The sequence below is a fragment of the Diuraphis noxia genome, unplaced genomic scaffold (assembly GCF_037042655.1).
Source record: "Diuraphis noxia isolate RWA-SAM2 unplaced genomic scaffold, SU_Dnox_SAM2 contig0002, whole genome shotgun sequence".
NCBI lineage: Eukaryota > Metazoa > Arthropoda > Insecta > Hemiptera > Aphididae > Diuraphis > Diuraphis noxia.
Window position 1 is genome coordinate 20,062,440 of NW_028301712.1, and position 22,701 is coordinate 20,085,140.

Below are 22,701 nucleotides of genomic sequence, written 5' to 3' on the forward strand. Positions count from 1 at the left end.
TATGTTGTACATTTGTTAGACGGAAAGAACACATGTGCGGGTGTAGTGTAATATTAATTAAAATTACCATGGAAAATAAGTCTCTAAACCAGAGAATAATTTTGTCCAAGTATAACTTCGATACACAAACATGAAACAAGTTTCTTTTTACTAAATATCAAATTGTATATAAATGCACTCATACAATTGTAACATTGAAACATATTACATATATACCTATAATCGAGTGATGATATAAGTTTTTGTTTCATATATATTACCTATACTTCAAGGCTCAAGTCAACTCTATTCAATTTACTTTTCAGGAATGGTACGAATAACAAGCATAGCAGATCTTAAACAATTTATACTTGATGGATATAATATGCTATCTATTAAAAATTTAAATGCCTAACACATGACTTGTAAATGTCACATGGATATTGAATTTTGAGTACCTACCTATAAATTATGACTATTTATATATTTATATATATATATATATATATATATATGTATGTATGTATTAAGTCATTACGATAAATAACTAGTCATAACGATAACACGAATCAATTTAATCAAAATATTATTATTATATTATGTGGATCATGTCCCTATAATATTATAGCATACATATACTGTTATTAATATTAAATATGACGTGTATAATATGGAATTGTCTTTTGTATTGTAATAGAATTTATAAGGCATTGGCAAAAAAAAAAAAAATCAAGTTTAGTATAAAATACCCTACCTCACTAAATGTATACCTTACCTACCAAAAGTTTAAGGAATAATTCAATAATGCAGTTTCCAATAATCCTGTTCGTTGTTTTAGCCAGTTGTACTCATTTAATGTACGGAAATCAAAACATATCCCTTAACAATTTAGCAAACCTAGTTTCTCGGCTTAATTTAATCGACGTAAGAAATTTAAATACAGATGTAATATTAGTTGAATCTTTATCTTCAAGCAAACTACATTATAGGCAATTATTTTTTTGGATTTAGAAAGAAAACCCCGAAATCAAAGTACTAAATTCTTTGGTTAATGAAATCATCAACAAGTATTTGAGCAGTTGTCATGTGAATATAATTTATGACGATCTATTTGATACTGATTTGTATTACAAGGTAATTTTTAATATTAACAATGATCTTAATTTATTGTTTACACTAAGAACAGTAAAAACGTGAACAATATTAAATGTTATTTATTGAATGCTTTAACAATAATTTATTTTAATAGGTGCCTTAGCATAATATACTCTTTAGTACTTATAGAAGTTAGAATTTGTACTTTAATTATTGTAAATAATTTAATAATATCTCATAACATTACACTCGTGTAAATGGTTTAATTAGTGGAAGTAAGTCTAACGGATATAGTTGGATTATATTGCTGAGTACTGCAATGATTATAAATCAACCATTTTCGTATCACGATGACTTATCATTCAAAGTATATTTTAAAAGAATGTTAGCTCACTATTTATTTTAATTTCTCTCTTTGTCCCACGTGCAACAAAGCAAATATGCGTTCTGAAGAATCAATCTTATATTGCTGGCTTTAATATAGGAGTGAATTTATCTATTATATATCATACATGAGTTAATAAATAAAGTTAAGAACATTTGTTTCGACTGTTCCAATATTTTAACTTTTCGCTATATATTTCAACTTCTGAAATATTTGAGCATTTTTAAATATTGTAAAATTGTATATACTCAAAAGTTATAACTTGCTTGAATGCTTAATAATTATAGAAATATTGTGAAAAAACCCACGCATAAAATAGATAATGTTCTTGAATTCTTAAATTAAATTAGATAATAGGTCAATAATTCACTCTAATTTTAAGGGGATTTAATACCGTGATTTCTTTATTTGTCTAACAATACGGGACATAGGATTTAGACGTGTTCTATGTCAAGCATACCGATCTAATGGAATGACAAGAATTTTAAAAACCGGTTTGAATTTTTCGTCAAGACATTGATTTTTCCATATTTTAGATATTATCCTCAAAATGCATAGGTAAAAACTTTATACTAAAAAAAAGTAACTAAACAATAGCCATGTTTCAATTTTTTGAAAAGTAAAAATCCAAAAATCAAAAGTTTAGTGGATTCGTTCTCAAGTTGTCTTTACGACAAATTCAAATCTATTTTCATAATTCTTATCGCTTCACAATATGAATCGGTATAGGTACATTTTGCAAAGACCACAGCTAAAATCCTGTCACGAGTGTGTATTTACTGTATACTATGCGTCTGTGTTAGACAAATACAGAAAATCATGGAATCAAATAAACCTAAAACAAGATTGGTTTTTCTGGACTCAAATACAAATAGTACGCTGATATTCTCAATATATATACCTAATTAAAATTAGGTAAGTATATAAAACGAATAAAAGCATGTAGGTTTACGTATTACGTTTATTGTTTATAACAATTTAACAATTTTTTTCATAGTAGATAGGTAGTAGTTACACTCGTCTTAATTAATTTAGAATTTTAGATACAAAATGCAATTTCATAATATACATTATACACGAATATTATACTATTATGTGTTATTATTACATGCTTATATTAATATTATAATCATATTATATAAATAAAACGATTTTTTTTTTTTAAATATAAAAAGTTAACATGTGATAAACTTCTGACGGAGTCAGATTGGCTATTAAGTATTATGTAATGTAATATACCTAGTTTAATATAATATACTATATTCATTCATGTTTATTTATTTATTCTTGATTTATCTATTAAGGGTTATTTAAAATTTAATTTTTCACAAATATTAATAAGTAATAATTGCTCCAATATTGCAAAAAGTATTGAGTTAAATAAATGTATACGTATAGTATATATACCAGTGTTTCTCAATCTTTATTCTTTAGTACCTACTGGTTGAACTCCAAACCACCCTAAATACGTCACTGTATATAACATAAGTACTATTATTCGTATTATGGAATAATCATATATAAGTATAAGTTAGGTTATTACAAAAATACAAACAAATCATTACCTATAACGATCGATTACCAAATAATAATAATAATAATAATAATGAGCAAACACTAAGACTTGCGAGTAATAATTTAAAATACTTATTAGATACATTTATTAAATAAATGCTACGTGTCACTAGTTACCTAGGTACTGATAATATACCAATTATCAAGCATCTGAAACATCGACATACAGGATGTAACAGGTCTATTTGCTATACATTTTTTTTTTTGTTCTTTAATGATTTCTAGAACTCTGCGCTATAATTTTTATGTTATATTTTATTTTATGCTTTTACAACTAAAATTAAATAATTTCAATTTTGTATTAAATATTTTCTTATAATCCAAAATAGCTATTTTATAAATAAATATTTATAAACAGTTTTGGTGTTTAAAACTTTTAATTTGGTTACGTCATTGGTTTTCAAACAATTTTCAGTTTTTTAAATTCCAAATTTATTTCCTGTTAATCTATGTTTTGTTATCATTAAAAAGTAGATAATCAATAATAAATACATATATTTTATCATTATTTAACATGACCACGTGATGCATACCTCCACTATATTAATATTCATAAGATATAATTTATTATACAGAAGATATTGAATAGGTATAGGGCAGAGGTATATTGTATATTATAACTTTATTAATATAATATCATAAAATTGAATTTGTTTCTAATCGTTCAAGAATTTAGAATTCTAATTGCCTACCAACATAACATTATTTTTTTAGTGACTAAATGATTCATGTATTATATGATAATAGGTACCATAAATCATAATAGTATGGTAGCCGTAGCCTCTATCTAAAAATTTAATGGTGTTGCATATATGTATACGAATTAAGATCATGTGCACATACTATAGGTACATAATACATATAATAATAATAAAATACAATTTGACCGAATGCCCGATGACCCCGTTTTACCTACTTATAGTCATAATTACTCTTCGTGATAAGGAATAATATTTTTCATATTATGATCCATATAAAGTATGGGTATATAAGTTAATTAGGTATCTCACATTACATTTATAATATTTAATATTTTAATATTTACGAAAAATACAAATCTTGTATAAATTATAAAATATATTTCATTAATAAATGTATATTGTATACAAGTACCATGTAAATAAAGGTATTTATTAGGTATAAAATAATATAGGTATTGAACTTTATTCGTTCATTAGCAGTTGTAGAGGGAAAGGACGTTGCTAACCCAACTTTCTAGATATAAACTTATCTTTGAACCCGTAGAATATCAGTTCAAATTTAATAAATAATAATTTTAATTTACTTCAAAAAAAAATATTTATTTATTTATTATTACCTATACAGAATCAAATCAATATAGCTAGGTACCTAATGCATATTATAAATTATAATATCGTACACACAAAGTGATTATACATTCATTGATAATAGCAGAGGCGTATTTAGGCACAGGCCCTATAGGCCCGGGCCTAGAGCGGCAACATTGGAGGGCGGCAAATTTCAACGATTTTTTTTACAAAATTATAAAAAGTATTTTTCACTTGATGAAATCAAACTCAACTAATTTTTGTTCACTCAAAATTAATCATCTATCTACATGTACCTACAACTATATTATACACATACGCAACACAGTACGAGCACATATATATAACAAAATACGTGGATTTGATTTCTTATAATTAAGACAGAATTTTATTGTGTGTAGTAATTAAATTGAAAATTAAATTGTAATAAGGATGTAGGGGGAGGGGAGGAAGGCTACGAATTGGAAAGTGCCTATAGGCGGAAAACCCTTAAATACGCCAATGATGGATAATAGTAAACGTATAATTAGCATTTAGCAATAATAATATTAGTGATTACTCTCCTACAATCATATATACAATATACATAACTATCTTACTTAGTTATTCTAGCATATAAGTTACTTTTTAGGAAAATGCATAAAAGTGCTTCAGCACCCCCCCCCCCCTTAACCTCCTCAAATTGTTAACGTTATAATTTCGACACTGGGCTGAAATAGTTTTCTTTACAGGCTGAAAGTACTTATTTAGTATTATCACACTTCGACGGTTCGGCGTTTGACAACTTCAAAAAAAAATGTAGACAAGTGGATCCCGTTCTGCTTCACAGTAGGATTCGATGAGTGGGTCACTATAATGAGCGTGTTAATTATTTAATAATAAATCATTGCATAAGAAAGACGATTTTGATAAAAGACAGTCAGTCTGTACACTATATATATATTACAATTCACTAATAATACATTTTAATAGTGTTAAGTATCCATGAATAATAGTTTTAAATTATAACAATAAAACTGTTATTATTCTTAGTTTAAAATCGAATTTGAACTTGTATATTGAAATACTGTGTTTATATATTTTTAAATTTTTTTTGGTTATATTATGAACTAATTATGAGAAACCTAGTTTTAAAATTTCAAACCTTAGCTACAACAATTGAACATTTAATACATTTTGAACTACAAAATGATTTGCAAATCATCTTGATTTTGTTATCATTTAAACTTTAAATTATTCTCGAAAAATAAACATATACATCATTAATATTTTAAAATTGCTATAAAAACACTTATGAACATTTGGGGAAAAATTCTAGACATAGGTTACTATTATTTATTTTTTAACTAACAAAAAATCTTTTTTAGTTGTTTTTCTCAGTTTTTTTTATTTTGTAAGTACCAGGAATTATATGTATATAATTTTTACGTTTAACCACCATCTCAAAAGTACCGACTACATCCAACTCGCTACCAGAAAACTTCCCTAAAGTTGAAAATCTAAGCACTTAATTAGGTACTGTACAAAAACAAAAACAAACACAGATCAACGTAAAATCTATATTATATTAATCGCTCGGTTAGAATCTAAAATTCAACCCAAACTACAAATTTAAAAGAAAGGTATTTTCTTTATAGATATTTGAAAAGTTGAATTATAATAAGCTTTGGTATAACAAAAAATAAACCTAAAATTTTATCGATACTGTTATTTTATGGTTATTTTTTAGTTAGATAACTTTAATAAAGTACTTAATAAAACATAAAATAATATATACCTACATATTAACTTGTAAAATAGCTTCACTTAATACGATAATATAAAAAATTGTATTTATATTCAGTAGGTATATAGCTTGTTGACTTAATAACTTATAAACATAGTTATAATGATAACTAAAATTGTATGTAGATTGGTAGTATGCAATAGTTGTCGTAGTTACTTTATGGTGATCCTTACTGATTATGTCATATACTTAATATGTATAAACATTATAAACATACTAAAACTTTTTGATCACGTGATCACGTGTATTTAATTGTTGTATTGCCATTCGGCTACTTTATTTCTTTATTTCAGGATCTTCTGCAAATTATGTTGCCATCGTTCAATACAATATCGTACAATCTCTTTCATGTTAATGAATATTCATCAAAAAGGACCAGAGTTTTGGAGTCTAGATGCGAAAACTATATGATATTTTGCCAAGATCCTGAAATCACTGCAACTAAATTTGGTCACGCGATTGAGAGCAGAGTATTCATCGTGACAATTGGATCCAAATGGCAAATACAAGAATTTTTCAAGAGCCAAGCATCCCAAAATATTATGAACTTATTGGTTGCTTCCGCTGGACCAGCCTTACAGCAGGAAAAGAACAAAAATGTAATCGATTAAAACAAATAAAATAACAACTCCGAGAATTCCATTATTAATTTAATTTTTACTTTTTATTTAAAATAAAATTATCTTAAGAATATAATAAATATACTATACACTGTTGTTAGATTAATATTTTAAAAATATTATAATACATTTTTTGTGTATTCATCTATGAAGTCAAAACTTAAAATTATAGACCTATAATAGTACTTTTAAACAAGTATTATATTGGGTACTCTAATATTATTGCTCATAAGTATAAATGCGCCCACTAATTATTATTTTTTACTTGATAAAGAATAAGAGATAACGAATACTTTCGAGCAGCTTATATTATTTAAATATCTATTAACCAATTAACCCATTATTCAATTACTCATCTACTTCTACTAAATACTATAACGTATTGTTTATTTATAACTCAAATATAACCAAAAACAAATCCAAACGTACTTATATTATACTTTATAGTTTATATACATAATTTATGTTGGTAAAGCTAATACATACTTTAAACATACACAACATTATAACACGAACTCATTTACACATTAAATGCATTATTTACGGATTCCATTAATTGTTATAAATATATTGTATTATTAATTTAGTATTAATGTATTTATATATTTTTAATAGTATAGAATAACCTGCAGAAATACCAATATTCTTATAGGAAGTAGCTGATATCAAATTATACACTCATGAAATGTACATAGATGGTTTAGGAAGCAGCGCTCAAACAATTTTAACCACGTGGAAGCTGAATAAATTTACGAGACCGGAGGTTGATTTGTATCCGGTCAAATTAAATGATGGATTTCGGGGACATCGATTTATTTTGTCTGTCATTGAAAACCCGCCATTAGTATTTCGGAGGTAGTGCAGTTAATCACATATTTTAGAAAATAATTTTTCTGTTTTTTGAACGAATGTGTGTATCTATCATATTTAGTTTATTAAGCGTCGACAAAAACTTGATTCAAGAACATTTTGCATCATCGTGGGACGGGATCGAAATTCGATTGTTACAATTAATCTCTAGAGCATTGAATTTCACATTGGAAATACAGGACGCAACTCTTTCAAAATCCAGGTGAATCTAGAGCAATAATATAATGTTGCTTGTTACATTTAAATCCATTTAAATAATATTGTTTCTCAAGTTTAAACAAAGAATGGCGAATGACAGCTGATATCATATTTTAATTATGAAATTATTTTATAGATTTATAATTACCATGTCTATGCCGTCTATGGTATAAAAACATAAAATAATAAATAATTTATATATTAATAATAAGTCTTCATTTTATAAACATACCTTTACAATGGACTTGTCTAGAATTAGTGAAACTAATTTAGTTTCTATAATTTACGGCTCTCTAGTCTCTAAATTGAGATTAGTGGCCACCCCTATAATATGAATAACCTAACCAATGTCGTAATTAGGAATTTGTCCTGAAGGTGGGGGATAGATATTTTTAACCAAGTGTTTACCTGTTTATAGATATCTTTATATTCACTATATTAAGGGATTCTGTTTAAATATATTTTGTTGTTATGTTAGCAAACACCTAAAAAAAATGGGCATACGTAAAACTGTGCCAAAATGACTTTTATTTTTATAATCTGAACCCAAATTGTTATCTATATGTTAACTGTTAATATTCATGTTAAAAAAGTATAATGTGCCCCGTTTGTAAAATCACCAAACCTAGTAAAATATTTTGTAATGCTATTAAAAATTTGCCACTGACGGAACATTTACAACTTTACAAGTAAGTGATGTACGTAATATTAAAAGAGATATAATGCTATAATAGAAGAAAGACACTGCCTCCATTCTCTAAATCAATCGAATAAGTTCAATTAATTCTTGACGAACGAAAAAAGCGTAGCGTTACAAATTTTAATTAATAAATATAACAGTGATCAAATTCCAATTGATCAATATGTATCAACAATATGTTTTTTGTCCTGATATTGTACTTTTTAAAATTATATATATTTTTAATTTTTAATTTTATTTTATTCTATTAATTATTTATATTATATGGATGTTACGAAATTAAAGATTGTAATTTTAGATTAGAAATTTATTAATTTAGTTTAATTTTCCAATAACATAGGTACCTATTTCATTTTAAAAGTTTATCCGGGCGCAGTTTACGTGTATGATTTTAGGTTAGATGCGCAGTTTACAATCGCTGAAAAAAATGTTTAACGATATCGATTTTAATTAATCAATCAGTGATTGCCACAAATCTTATTATGTAGTATATACCTATATACAATATACCTAACTATTAATTTGATATATTACTATCTAACATTTGATAACATTTAAAATTAGAAATCAAAAACATCGCTATTCGTTATCGTTATATATTAGTGACAAATGACAATACCTACGATGTGCTATAAATTCAGTGGCATATTTAAGGTGAGGGGGAGGGATTGAGACCTACAAGAGAGAAAAAAAGTTACTCATTGTTAATCAATATTTTATCATGGGTTTTCTGATGATTTAACGATACAAACAATTATGTTAATGTGTGGTTTTGTTGAGAAGTATCGTTGCGTTCAAAGTAAGATGAAACAAATAACCTTTATCGTATGATTTTCAAATTTTAAGCCCCCGCCCCCTCAAGAAATTATTGAAAACACGCGCCACTGACTATAATAATAAATAATCAAATATATAAAAAATATTTTTTGGGGGCTTCGACCTTAAAACCCCCTCCTGGATGTACCACTGTTTTATAATAGTATAATTTTGTTCATTTACAGTAGGTAAATATTTAAATTTAAGTATAATATTATAGGTAGGTATAATAGTTTATAATTATAATGTAATTTTACTGTATATTATCTATTTTATAGATTTTTATAGATTTCTTCATAATTTAACAAAATAATTTAATATATAACTTACATGCTTATTTGTTTTCATTAGAGACGAAGCTAACGATCGTATTATTGGAGACTTAATAGCCTCGAAAGCTGATCTCGGAATATCAGGTTTATACATGACCAACGCTCGTTATTCGTCAGTCGATTTTTCTCCTGTTATCTTGCAAGATTGTGGGACATTTATGTCTTTAGGATCATTTGCTTTGTCCAAGTAAACAAATATTGTAATAATAATGACATCGTTGCCACTTGCCTCGCGGTAATATAATATAAATAAAATTCATGGGCGTAGGTAAGGGGGGAGGGGATTGGGTGTTCAAACACCCCCCGAAATTAAATAAAACAATCTAACCTAACCAAGAAAACAAAGTTTTATCTTAAAATTTTTTAAATTTGTAAATTATATGGACAAAATATTGAATTTATATTATAAATAATTATAATTATAATTATATTATTTAATACTTACAAATAAATGATTCTTAATTTTATTATATTAATATAAATTTAGACAAAAACCCCCTCCGAAAATATTTCCTACCTACGCCCATGAAATAAATCAAACGGAAATATACTATATTTCTCGACCCACCTTTAAGACACACACACACACACACACACACACAATTAATACACAAATAAAGCATGAGAAGGTCTTACCTCTCTTACTATACAATATATATCTAAAAAGCATTTTTATTTTTTCATAAACATCAAAACATATTATTTATCAGTTACCTATATTTTTACTAACAAAAATATTTTTATTTAAAGTTCATAGTTCAAACTATACACAAATATATATATATATTTTTTTAAACCAAAAAATTCAATTACAGTGTCTAAACATGTGTAAAGTTGGTTCCCAACTTTTATTAGACATTGACGCACTTTCACAAATTACTAGGTTCTTAATAAAATGTAACTGGGCCAGTTAAACTATTAACCACTATAATTTAGTGTCTTGCCAACTGTTTCATTATTAGGTGATGATTTTACATTAAAATTACAAATTTTTGAGATTTTTAACTATCATCCCTAACTCATAATAGGTATAGGGCGATATTTGGTCCATTTCATTGGAGCATTTGGGTTATGGTGGTGATCACTTATATGGTGGCCATATTTCCCATAGCTTTCACAAATAACCGCAGTGTGAAGACGCTGTGCAAGAGTCCCAAACAATTGGAAAGCATGTGCTGTTATATGTTCGGGACGTACACAAATCTGTTCACTTTTAAGAGCGTCAAGTCTTGGACCAATACCAAAATGGGATCAACCAGACTTTTTATTGGTGAGTAAAACTGCAGGAGTTTATTACAGCCGTTACAGGTTCGTTATTGACCGTGTATATCGTATATGTATCATGGCTTATTGTATTATTTATCATTACATAATATGTTCAAATTTTGAATTTTATTTAAGTAGTAAATTAGTAAATGATTATTACTATTATGTGTCCGTTGTTCATGGTAGGAACGTATTGGATTTTTACGATTATTATTACGACGGCCTACACTAGTTCAATAATAGCATTCATAACATTACCAGAACAACCGGTGATAGTGGATACATCATACCAGTTGGTCAATAAAGGGTACAGAGTAATGACATTAGGTAAGTAATTGCAGTTTTGTAAAGAACCCCCTATTCAAACGATGTATTCAATTAAACATTTTCGAATTCTTTTTTTCATTGGAATTTCTTTTTTTTACCTAATAGTTACTTAAAAAAAAGTCTATTTCATTACAATAGCTCTACGTATTATTGCATTTTTTTATTCATTGAAAAAATACTTTGTTTCTGAACCCTTAACATTTTTAAATTGGTGAATACACAAATTGATTGCTATAATTATTGTTATTAACATTATTATTTATTGTGGTGTTATAAGCTATGAAGTAATAAATAAAATGCTACTTATTTGTCTATAGGTAGGTATATTTAATGATTTTAATGTGTAGATGTATAGCAAATTAAATTCAAATATGTATTCCGAATATAAAATAAAGTATTCTTTAAAAATACTAGTTACCAGTGGCGCAACTATATGTAAAGAGTTCAAATCTTGGGTATGCTTAACGTGACCATATACGTCCCGCTTTCGAGATAGGTACTTGTCCAGCTAAACAACCTAAAAATATCCCGCTCTAAGAAAAGTCGACTTTTGATAGATATATTAATTGATCACATACCAGTCATATAACAATCATACATCTATACTGTACCTAGTGTACCTATACAGTTTACAATATATGTATACCTACATACTTTATATATACTATACAACATTAAAATCCACAGTCCATAGATTGTTGAGAGTCTATTATGATTAATTTAATTATTTGCGTTTTTTTGTTATCAATTTTTATATAAGCAATTAATGTTTTTTTTTCAATGAAAAAATTATTATTTTACGCAAAATTAAATGGTTATCTCATTAAAATGTACAAGTATTCCGCTTTAGAGAAAAAAAAAATATGGTCACAGTTACGAATAGCCATTTTTTCAGTGTATCATTAAATGTGTTCGATATTTCATCTGAAACAAAGTCATTAGCTAAGTCTGGTAATGATTTCAATCGAACAAATTCTTTAAATATCATAGTTGAGGTACATATTCGATGAACATATAGATATACAAGCAAACTAACCTGAATGGGAATCGTCTAATATTATGTAATTTTTTCACAAAATGTTACGATTTTTAACCATAATTTATTCTGAAAATTCTTTATCTGGTACTTATCTATTCTCATATTATTTTGAAATCACTCATATAGTCATATAATATGTACTAAGTTTATATAATATGATAGCGTTAAAACGGTTTGAAATTAAATCGGTTTTAATTTTTAAACTACATAGGTAGTGCGAACATCTAATCAATTATCATATAAACATAGTAATTAGTAAATGATTCTTTTAAGAAGACACCACACATGCGGCTGTTGTCTTCGTCTTTACACATAAAACATAGCAAATTTTCGTTCACTAGTTTCAATAGTGTGCTGTTATTTTTGATATTAGAGTGAATTTACCTATTGTTAATTTTTAAAAAATTACTAAAATTATAAATCGACATTCTATGGTTTCCAAATTGTGCGCCATGGCTGGTAAAAATTATAAAAATTTATTAAAATAGGTACCTACATTTTTCTTTTTTGTTAATTTCAAAGTTACACTGCAACTAAAACCAGATACCGCGACCGCTTTAATACGCAGAACCCTGACCTACTCCAACTGTAGTTGTCAATAGACAATAATACACCCTGATATTTCCAAACTAGCAAACATAAACATTAAGTTGACATTTTCATGTCATATTAGTTTACAATATTAGAATATATTTATAATATTAGACACACGCGAGGACGTGCATGAAAGTTGGCACGTATCTGTGTATTATGTGTGATTTAAGAAGAAAAAGAAACATTGAAAATGTACATTGAACTTACTGCACGATATATAAGTTAATTCAGCTATAGCCCTATTCACACTTATTCACCCAAACGGTTTTTTTTTTTTTTGGAATGAACATTCGCTCAAACAGATCACATTTTTGATGGATTTGGCAAACGGTTTACGCCTATTTATCCAACACTGATTTTTAGCATGTAATTAGCACACTATAAAATCAGAAATTCAAAAATGCACTCATCCAACCTCATATCCTTAAAACATTTGTGCAAACTTTTAAGTTACATATGTCCCCTACACTTTTAACTTCAAAGCAAAATATAAGTTGAATATATGTTAGTTTTTAGAATAGAATTTTATATTATATTTATATATGTATTTTGTTTCATTATAGTAATAATATTTTCTATCATAATAATAAGAATTCGAAAAAACTATGTTAAAGTGTATAAACCAGAAATACCAGATGAATCATCAAATGGTACTCTGGAAGAAGGAACAAAGTAAAAAAAAAATTTTTTTTTGTATTGCTTATTAAATTCTCGGATAAATAGGTTAAGACGAGACTGTGAGATCGTGGGATCCCCAAGTCTCATTTAGTCGGAGGGGTGTTATTAACCCCTGAATATTATTATGTATAATATTAATACGAGTATATATTAGTATGATAAGTAATACGACTGTCAAGAATTGTGTGTTAGCCGACGGCTCGTCGACGTGAATTCACCGACTAAGGGATTTCGACATCCGGCTGGCCGTAGGCCGACGCACAAGAGTGGAGGACAGTCAGTGTTAGTACAGAGCCTTAGAGTAACAGAACGTTCGTAACTGTAAATTCGCTATTCTTATTTTTTTAAAGTCACGATAAACTATATTTATATTTTAAATTACATAATTGTACGTTTTTTATTGTCGTGAACCTTCAGGATCATAACAGATTTTTTCACCACAAAATGTGGAAAATTCATAAATGAAATATTTTATGATTCATTATCTGTATTCAGGAAAAGTTAAGAAAGACGAAACAGATTACTTATTAGTTATTATTGTCTTCAAAAAATGTACACTTAAAGACTAAAAGACATAAAAAAACTATTATTTTATTTTTATTAAATAATTGTCTACCTATAATAATTTAAAAACATAATAACTTAACAACAGAAAAAAGTATAGTAAAAACATAAAATTTCAATTGAAAAAAAAATTAAAACAAAGAAAAATAAATTCAATAATGATATTATATTTAAATTATAATTTATATTTTAGATAAGGGTGGTTGGAAACATTATTTAAATATTACCAATGACACAATGTCTCAAAGGCTCCTGTCAAATATAAAGCTTATGAATAATTTAGAGGATGCAATAGATTACATTGTCAGAACCAGGTTCATATTAGACTATGCTTTTCTGGGTTCTAAAATTTCACTCACTTATTTATCCCAAAACAACTTCATTCAAAAGTATGTACCTATATAAATTTTGAGTGACAAAAATAATTATCAAATATACGGCCAAGAATATTATATTATATTGTTGATTTCAGATACAAAAACAAGAAAATATTTCTTCATGTTGCTTCAGAGTGTTATATTCCATTTAATATAGGTGTAGCCTATAAAAAAAATTTTGTATTTCGTAACATATTTAGCAACTTCATACTTCGAACACAACAGAGTGGATTATTAAATAAAATAATTAAAGATATTGAATGGGAAATCACACAAAAGTCTGGAGTTGGAAATGTGAATGAATCAGTCCATCATATCTTTAAAAAATTAATGTTTCAAATTTTTTTAGCCAAATTTAATAATTGCTCCTGAAGACCGCCAACTTGCATTGGATGATGTCCAAGGCATGTTTGTACTTTTAGGCGGAGGCATATTGCTGGCTACAATCATATTGTCAATTGAATTTGTGAAGCACAAAAGAGAAAAGAGAAAAATTTCACAAATCAAAATTGAAAAGCTTTTGAAGAAAAGAGAGCGCCCTAAATCTTTAACTATCAGCGAAAATAATACAACTGAGCCTTTTAGACCATTAACTGCGTTTTAAAATGACTTGTAACTATACATTAATGCTAACATAAGTAATAAACAATAACATAATTATTTTTAATGAATGAATATTTCATAACATTTATCACAGACCATTTTAATGTAATCAAATTGATTTAATACTACGTAGAGTTTTCATTAGTTTCAGCTGGATGTTCATCAATGGATACAGCACTAGTTTTTCTCGAGTTCCTAGAAAATCATAGTCATTGAATAACATAACAGAACAATTTAAAACTAAGTATAGAAAAATAATGTTGCACTCACGACTTAGTATATGCCAAAGATGAAGTGGATAACAACATAGACATTTGTTCAGATGAAGGACATGCAATTAATTGTTGTTCTTCTTTAGTGTAACTGTTTGTCGTTAAAAACTGTTGAATTTTTGTAAACATGTGCAAGATATTATTCTAAAAAAAAAAAATATATATATATAAAAATATAAAAATAAGTTAATTATGCTTGGGAAACTTATTTTTATTGATGTACCTTGATAGGCCTGTACAAGACAAATTGTGTGTCTCCATTGGCTAAATACAAGGCCATACTCTGATGGATCAATGGTAAATCTTTTTTGATTTTTGCCAACGATTCTTGTACCTTTTCATGAATAGCTTTAGGTTGGGCAAATTCTTGTTGTTTAACGATAGCCAAGAATCCTTGCATATTACACCATTTAATATACTTTTGAACCTGTAAAAAATATGTTATAAGAAGAAATGTTTGAGAGCATATCAAGCTTTTACAAGTCAAAACATACTTCATCTAAAAACATAGACAATGGTGATACTAATGTATTAGATGAATGATTAATGAATGTTTGACATGACTCTTTTAATGTTTGATCTACTAAACGTCTCGAATCCACAGAGTTTTCTAGCACAACTGGTGTTCCTTCCAGTAGAAATTCAATGATTGAGTTACTAGAGTTTAAAGCAAACATTTTGTCGTGTTTTTGAAATAAACCCCAAGCTAAAAAAAAATTTTTACATAATATATTTTAAGTGAGCAGTTATTAAAATGATGTAAAATGTAGTGTGTAATGTATATGTATTTTAAATAACTTATTTTACCAGCATTTTTCATTTTACTAAAATCCAGGTTCAATTCTTTAATAGTAAAATCTACTTGAAACGGTGCTATTTGTTCTCTGATTATCAACAAATGTTTTATCTCAAACAAAGAGCCATCTGTTGGAGTCTAAGATAAAAAATTTTAATTAAAATAACATATATTTAACACTATGTGACATTTTTTGATTTCTTAATAGTTTTCAAAGGTATGAAAAGAAACTGCCATCAAAGATTAAAAATAATGTTTCAAATAAATTTACCTTTTTTTGAGAAATCATCAAAGCAGCTTGATGTATGTTTTTCAAACACAACGCAACTGCCTCATGAGAAAGACTTTGAAAAATGGTTTTATCAACACATCTATACAAACGTGATAAACACATCAATGTACGCCTCACCGGTGGATACCACATTCCATGAAGATCTGCAGCAGAAGTCCATCCACCTACAAAATTAAATCATAACGTATTATAAGTCCATTGTAGTAGAGTGCAGTGAAACTGTGTTCTTTATTGGAGACAATTTGAAAGTGTTTTACTTACCAGGCTACAAATAAGAAGTATAAAAAACTAATAATTTGAAAAATTAAAGCAGGCTATAGGGACAACTGACTATACTAACTTTTAAGCTGTATAATACATGATAAATGAGTACTTCAAGTTAATTAATGATAACCTTTTAAGAATAGTACATAAAGATACAGATGGACATAGCATAATTAGTTTTAACTTTTATGAATCATGATTTCTTCACAAAATAAAGCAAATTAAGCAGTAGCTTAATGTTAAGTGACAAGTGTTATAGATGATATGACATATTATAATGATTATATAATGATGGGCTGTTGAATATTACATATTATTGTGTGACGTGTGTTGCAAGTAAGATTTATTTCACTAAAGTGTGGAAATAAAGATAAACAATAAACAGTTACAAAGAGCTATGAATACCTACCAGTAGACTGTTTTGACATAACAGATGGTGCCTCAGATACAGATGACACTAAACTACCAGTTGAGTCGTATCTAGTCAACTGTCGATATTGCATTTCTTCAGCGATTGCTTCCATTTGTTTTAATTTTTCTGGATATGCTAAATCACCAGGTGATGGATTGTATTCGGAAATGTCTGTGACAAAGTACAAGTTGGCTCGAAATACTAAACGCTCTTGTATATCTTGTAAAAGTAACTCTGCTACAGATCCAAAAACCTCAAGAGATGCTAGAAAATCAGTTTGTTTTTAACTCCAATAGTTTTAATAAATAATAATTTTTTTTTTAGTTACCATCCTCCGAAACATAGTCTTGTAATATTTCTATTCTTAGGATTGTACAAAGTTCTACTAATGTTTCAAAATGTTTCATGTGAATCACTAATGGTCTGAGCATATCATATAAATGCATACAAACAGTTTCTAGGTATTCTCTATAATAAAAAAGAATACAAAACTTTCAAACTACCAAAATACAAATGGAAATATTAATATATAAATAATAATAATAATAAAAATAATAAAAATATTAAAATGAATAAAAATATTTAAAAATACATTTTTGTATCATGACATACCTGAATACTGAAGATTTATTTGTAAAGAAACATTGATACAATCGATTTTCATCATGAGTCAATTGTATGAGTATTTTACACGATGAACGTAATGTTGAACAATAATCACTCCCACTTGATGTGTAGTTTGACAGTGTATTACTGATGGACGAACCAAGAAGAGCTTTTCGTCGTGTCACATAGGCCAGTACACAATCTTCCAATGCAACAGAATATCTAAGAACATAAATTGAACATAAAGATGTTATATTTGGATGGCTAATCTAATAAGTCTAGTCAATGAATTAAGCAGCAAACATACACTGGATCCAAATCTATTCGGTTTTCCAATAATTCTAACACTGGTCGTACTTTAGTCGCAATTGCTTGAAACTTTCCATAGTGTGCTATAAATTCAGCTGTGTCTAAACTTTCTGTTCCAGTCTGAAGACATTGAGTTATATAAGTTTGAACAAGTGATAGAGCCTTGTACCTGGCATTTACATACAGAGCAAGATATTTATTGCTCTCTTTATATGACATCTATGTAAGGCAAATATGTAATAATATATTGATTGATAAATACTAATAAAAAGCTAATATTATTATTGTATATGCAATATAATATACTCAATGCTAATAATGATGATTTAACTATACCAACATGAGAATTTAAATATTTAATTCCGTTATCAATGGACATCATCATGTTAGCAAACATTTCACTAGTGACAATAAATGAAGGTGAATCCAATTTCAAGTGTATAGAGTCTGCAGCATTGAAGATGGATAAACGTTCATTGATTTCTTGGCATATGTTACTCAAACTTGTCTAAAACAAATATGTAAATTTAATTTTTGCTAAAAATTAACTGTACTAATTCTTAAAACCTGATCTGTATGTAGTTCTTCTCCAGCTAAATATAAAGAGTTTGTTTTCTTTGAAACTTCACTGTATTTTTCTTCCAACATACTAATGAGCTGCATACACTCGTCCATCTAAAAATGACTTATATACTATTATCTTTGCTGATGATAAAGTCATATTGTCAGTAGGTACATAATGATCTACTAATTGCTTTAAGAAATTTACAATCCCACTTAAATCTACTCTCAGAATGGTGTGCCAGATGGAAAATTAAATTAAACAACAACAAATTCATTCACACAACTTTCACCCTAAGACACAGACTTTGCCCTAACGTAACTGTAAATAACGTACCTATCCCTGCTCTTGACACTGTTAAATACTTAGGACTAAACCTCGATAAAAGATTAACATGGCAAAATCATATAAAAAAAAAAAGATTTATACTTAATGCTCGCTACCGTTCTCTAACAGTATTACTTTCTAAAAATAAATTCACATCTTTAAAAACAAAATTTCAAAAATACAAATCACTTCTGAAACCCATATGGACGTATGAAATCTAACAATGGGGAACGGCTAAAAAATCAAATTTAAATAAAATACAGGCCTTCCAAAATACCTATTACCCTTTATAAAATCACAAATGTCCCACCCTTCGTCTGTAACATGACCCTCCACAAAGACCTAGGTATAAAAACAGTAGAAGAAGAAGCTATTTTCTAAAAGTCAGTTCTTCAGTCGCAGGCTGAAAAGGAAATGGTGTAGGGATCATCTAACTTAATCCTAATAAGATTTAAGTAATCACATAATAAACAAGCTAAGTATTACTGATGGGTGGCTTCTTATTCACGTAACCCCATAATGTTTTGTTACCCTAATGTCACATATACTTATTGTGCTTAATTGTATATACAATATTTAATAGTACATTTCTTGTAAAAAAAAAATATATATATACTATTGTCTATCATTTATAGCCTAAATAACTAATTTTACATCAGTCATATAACAATATAATAATTGTTTTTACCTTGGATAACATTAATTTCCACTCGTCCAGCTGATTTCGTAGTTCATTTGCAAGCTGTATACATGGTTTAATTTCTGTGGACATCCATTTTTGTGCTATCTCGTAATAGAAATTATGAAACTATGAAATAATTAATATAAAGTTATAAAATAAAACTAAACAAAAATTACAACTAGGAAATTTAAGTCAGTAACTTGTGTGTAGAAGGTTGAAGATCAACTTTATTATTAAATTCTCCCAAGCACGACATTTACTTTAGTAACATGGTTAAACTGTTATTTAAATTTATATAATCATTTAGAGTTTAGACATTCAGTTATATATTTGAATAATTGAATAGGAGAAACAAATGGGAAAATTACCTTTATCCCCCCCTCCCCCTCCTTCACAAACACACACACACACAACAACTCAATCTAAAACATAATAAATATATAATAGTTATGATAACTAGAGTTATGAATAAATGTACAATTAAATCCTATAATATGAATATAAGAGCATAATATTTCACATTTGCAGAATGATTTTGCATAAAATATGTCAAAAATAGTCTAAGTATAAGTTTAAGATACCTATAATTTATAAAACAAAATTTTAAAACATTTAACTACTAATAAATACCAAAAATCAAAAAAAATTTAAATTCATTCTTATATAACATTTACACAAAGTATTTTTAAAATACAGTATTTAATGAAATAATATGCTGAACAAAGAAACTAAACAGAAAATGAAATTGTTGGTATTATACAGCATGACACCTACCAAGTACCCGATTTCAAATTTGTAATAAAAAGAAAAAAATATGTTAATACTTTAAATCCATAGATTATAATTAGATACATAATTATTATGATTATAATTTTTAACACACTATAATTATGACATGACTAAGAAAAAAAATATTCGTCTTAATCGACACTTTATAATTTTTGAACTTAAATACAAACATAATTATAGTCCTTATTCATTGTTTCTCCAACCTAAGATTCCAGACTAAGTAAATGCAAAAACTAATACTCACATCTTCCGCAGATTCTATATTTGTATTTAAAATTTGTGGCTCTTCATTAATATTTAGTTTATCATTGTCGTGGTCTTTGATTTCAAAAGACTAAACACAAAATTACATATTATATAGCTATCAAAACAATATAATACATCATTTTCAAATAATGTACAACACATACCATAAAATCACTATCGCCTATGTGTTCAGACAAACTCAGATATGCGTCGATTTGAGACTGACTTAAAGGTGCCAATGGGTTCTTTTCAGCCTCCCATCGAATCAATGTATCAGATATTCGTCCTGACTTATTGTTCGCCATAATTCAATTTGAAATGTTTGTATGAACTAGTAGCAATAGTGCGATACACAAAATGTCAAAAGCCTAGTGGTATGTAGAAAATGTAATTTGTTAGGAACTAAAATTTAATACTCTCAACTATTAAATATCTTAACTAGATATATAGCAATTTTATTTTAATATGACTATAGAGTCAATGATAGGTGCCGTGTCGAGTGCCGACGTAAACAATTGTTATCAGTTATCAACAATTGGTGTGATAAAAATGTATGATTTGATAAAGTGAGATATCACACTACCATAGATAATAAAAATATGGATAGGCCACGACTATGTTAATAATATATTATTTGAGGCCGCGTTTTTGGAGAGGCAGGCATTGAAGCTCTTTTAGTCTTTTATCAATGCTTTCATATTGATAGTCAACACTCAATATAGAATACCAATTATAGATATACCTATTTGGCGGCTAAGACTGTTTTACAAGTGGATTAGTGGATATTTTAAATTTTATTTATATTGATATTACTTATTTCTTATAATACGGTAGCCGGTAAGTTGAATTAATATTATAAAATTACAACAAAATAACTAAAATCATTGTTCTTAGTTATTTGATATTTAATATTTATTTAATATGATGTGATTTCGTCAAAATTTGATCATAAAATAATATTATAAAAATAACCGTAGTGTGCTTATATTTTTGAGATTTTTTGGTTACAAAATAACCTAAGTACGTGGAACCATGTTATAAATTTTCTATCTTTAGCTATAAAAATTTTATTAATTTTTAACTACTAAATAACTTGTAAATTTTCAACTTGATAAATTTTGTAAAAATTCGAACTTTAAATGCTTATAAAAAAAAAAAATCGTACATATTATGAATTTTTAATATTTTTCAACTGCTATTGTAACAATATATCAGGAGCCTTATATTAAATGTTCACGCTTTTTGGGCCAACAAACAGGGACGCCCGGAGGGAGGGGCCAGTGGGGGCCATTGCCCCCCCCCTGAGATTTTTCGTGTCACTTACGAAATTGGAAGTTTTTTTACATAAAGTTGATCTTGAGCGACTATTCGACAATCCTTGTATCTAACAAGTCATATAGGAGGTATTTAATCGCAATAACGATTATTTTCAATACTTTTGGCTGGTTAGGCGTAATTGCCGAAATCTTGTATGAAAAACATAAAAAAAATTTTGTTTGCCCCCCCTGAGCTGCATCTCTACGGGCGTGCCTGCCAACAAATAAAATTTTATTGGTATTTATAGAAAAAAAAAAAACTAAAAAAATGGAAATTTGAAATTGTCTATAAACAGCTCAAAAAGATTAAAAATTTTATGATATATATAAAATGAAAATATAAACATTCAGTCAAATTTTCATGCATCTACAGTGATTCTTTTTTGATTTACAACAAAACTAGAAAAACGCTACATGAGAAATCGAGTAAATATCCAATGTTGTAAAAATGTGAATTTCAAATGATCATAAAAATTTAATTTGACTTTCTGGTAGAGATTTTTGTTTGATAAAATAAGGCATACTTATGAAGAATCTTATATTAAATTATCAAATCTTGATTCAAAAAGAAAAATTTTTATGAATTTCTAACTCAAAATAATTTGCTAATTTTCGTGTTTTTTCCGTATTTTGTCAAGATTTCATTTAAATGCTTATAAAAAAAAAAACTGTGACTAGGGATTTTAAATATTTTTCAACTACTATTGTAACAATATAAAGAAGCATCGTATTAAA

General features: G+C 27.3%; 2 protein-coding genes across 2 annotated transcripts; one reads left to right on the plus strand and one right to left on the minus strand.

Moving 5' to 3' along the window:
• Positions 1–706: 706 nt before the first annotated feature.
• LOC107174149 (Ionotropic receptor 21a) lies at positions 707–15,094 on the plus strand. Its single transcript, XM_089220418.1, has 11 exons — positions 707–903; positions 991–1,113; positions 6,403–6,708; positions 7,382–7,584; positions 7,661–7,801; positions 9,665–9,832; positions 10,674–10,915; positions 11,098–11,238; positions 14,307–14,502; positions 14,586–14,784; positions 14,840–15,094. The coding sequence occupies exons 1-11, from the start codon at positions 742–744 to the stop codon at positions 15,092–15,094; spliced, it is 2,136 nt and encodes a 711-aa protein (XP_089076544.1). The 5' UTR covers positions 707–741.
• Positions 14,121–21,153, minus strand: Cog3 (conserved oligomeric Golgi complex subunit 3). Its single transcript, XM_015525019.2, has 15 exons — positions 20,815–21,153; positions 20,649–20,738; positions 19,622–19,741; positions 18,612–18,719; positions 18,385–18,552; positions 18,043–18,263; positions 17,742–17,957; positions 17,458–17,597; positions 17,127–17,393; positions 16,433–16,617; positions 16,173–16,299; positions 15,860–16,071; positions 15,589–15,792; positions 15,364–15,509; positions 14,121–15,288 (listed from the first exon to the last, which is right to left on the minus strand). Exons 1-15 carry the CDS (start codon positions 20,953–20,955, stop codon positions 15,219–15,221), a joined length of 2,415 nt encoding a protein of 804 aa, XP_015380505.2. The 5' UTR covers positions 20,956–21,153; the 3' UTR covers positions 14,121–15,218.
• Positions 21,154–22,701: the final 1,548 nt, after the last annotated feature.

Bases quoted from the DNA above. Each gene is read 5' to 3' on its own strand.
- LOC107174149 (XM_089220418.1), top strand. From the start codon at position 742: ATGTATACCTTACCTACCAAAAGTTTAAGGAATAATTCAATAATGCAG. The intron at 6,709-7,381 runs GTAATCGATTAA...ATATTCTTATAG, and splicing joins AGCAGGAAAAGAACAAAAAT to GAAGTAGCTGATATCAAATT. The intron at 14,503-14,585 runs GTATGTACCTAT...TGTTGATTTCAG, and splicing joins CAAAACAACTTCATTCAAAA to ATACAAAAACAAGAAAATAT.
- Cog3 (XM_015525019.2), bottom strand. From the start codon at position 20,955: ATGGCGAACAATAAGTCAGGACGAATATCTGATACATTGATTCGATGG. The intron at 16,618-17,126 runs GTAGGTATTCAT...TTAATTTTGTAG, and splicing joins TATGTCAAAACAGTCTACTG to GTGGATGGACTTCTGCTGCA. The intron at 15,793-15,859 runs GTATGTTTTGAC...TATTTTTTACAG, and splicing joins TGTCTATGTTTTTAGATGAA to GTTCAAAAGTATATTAAATG.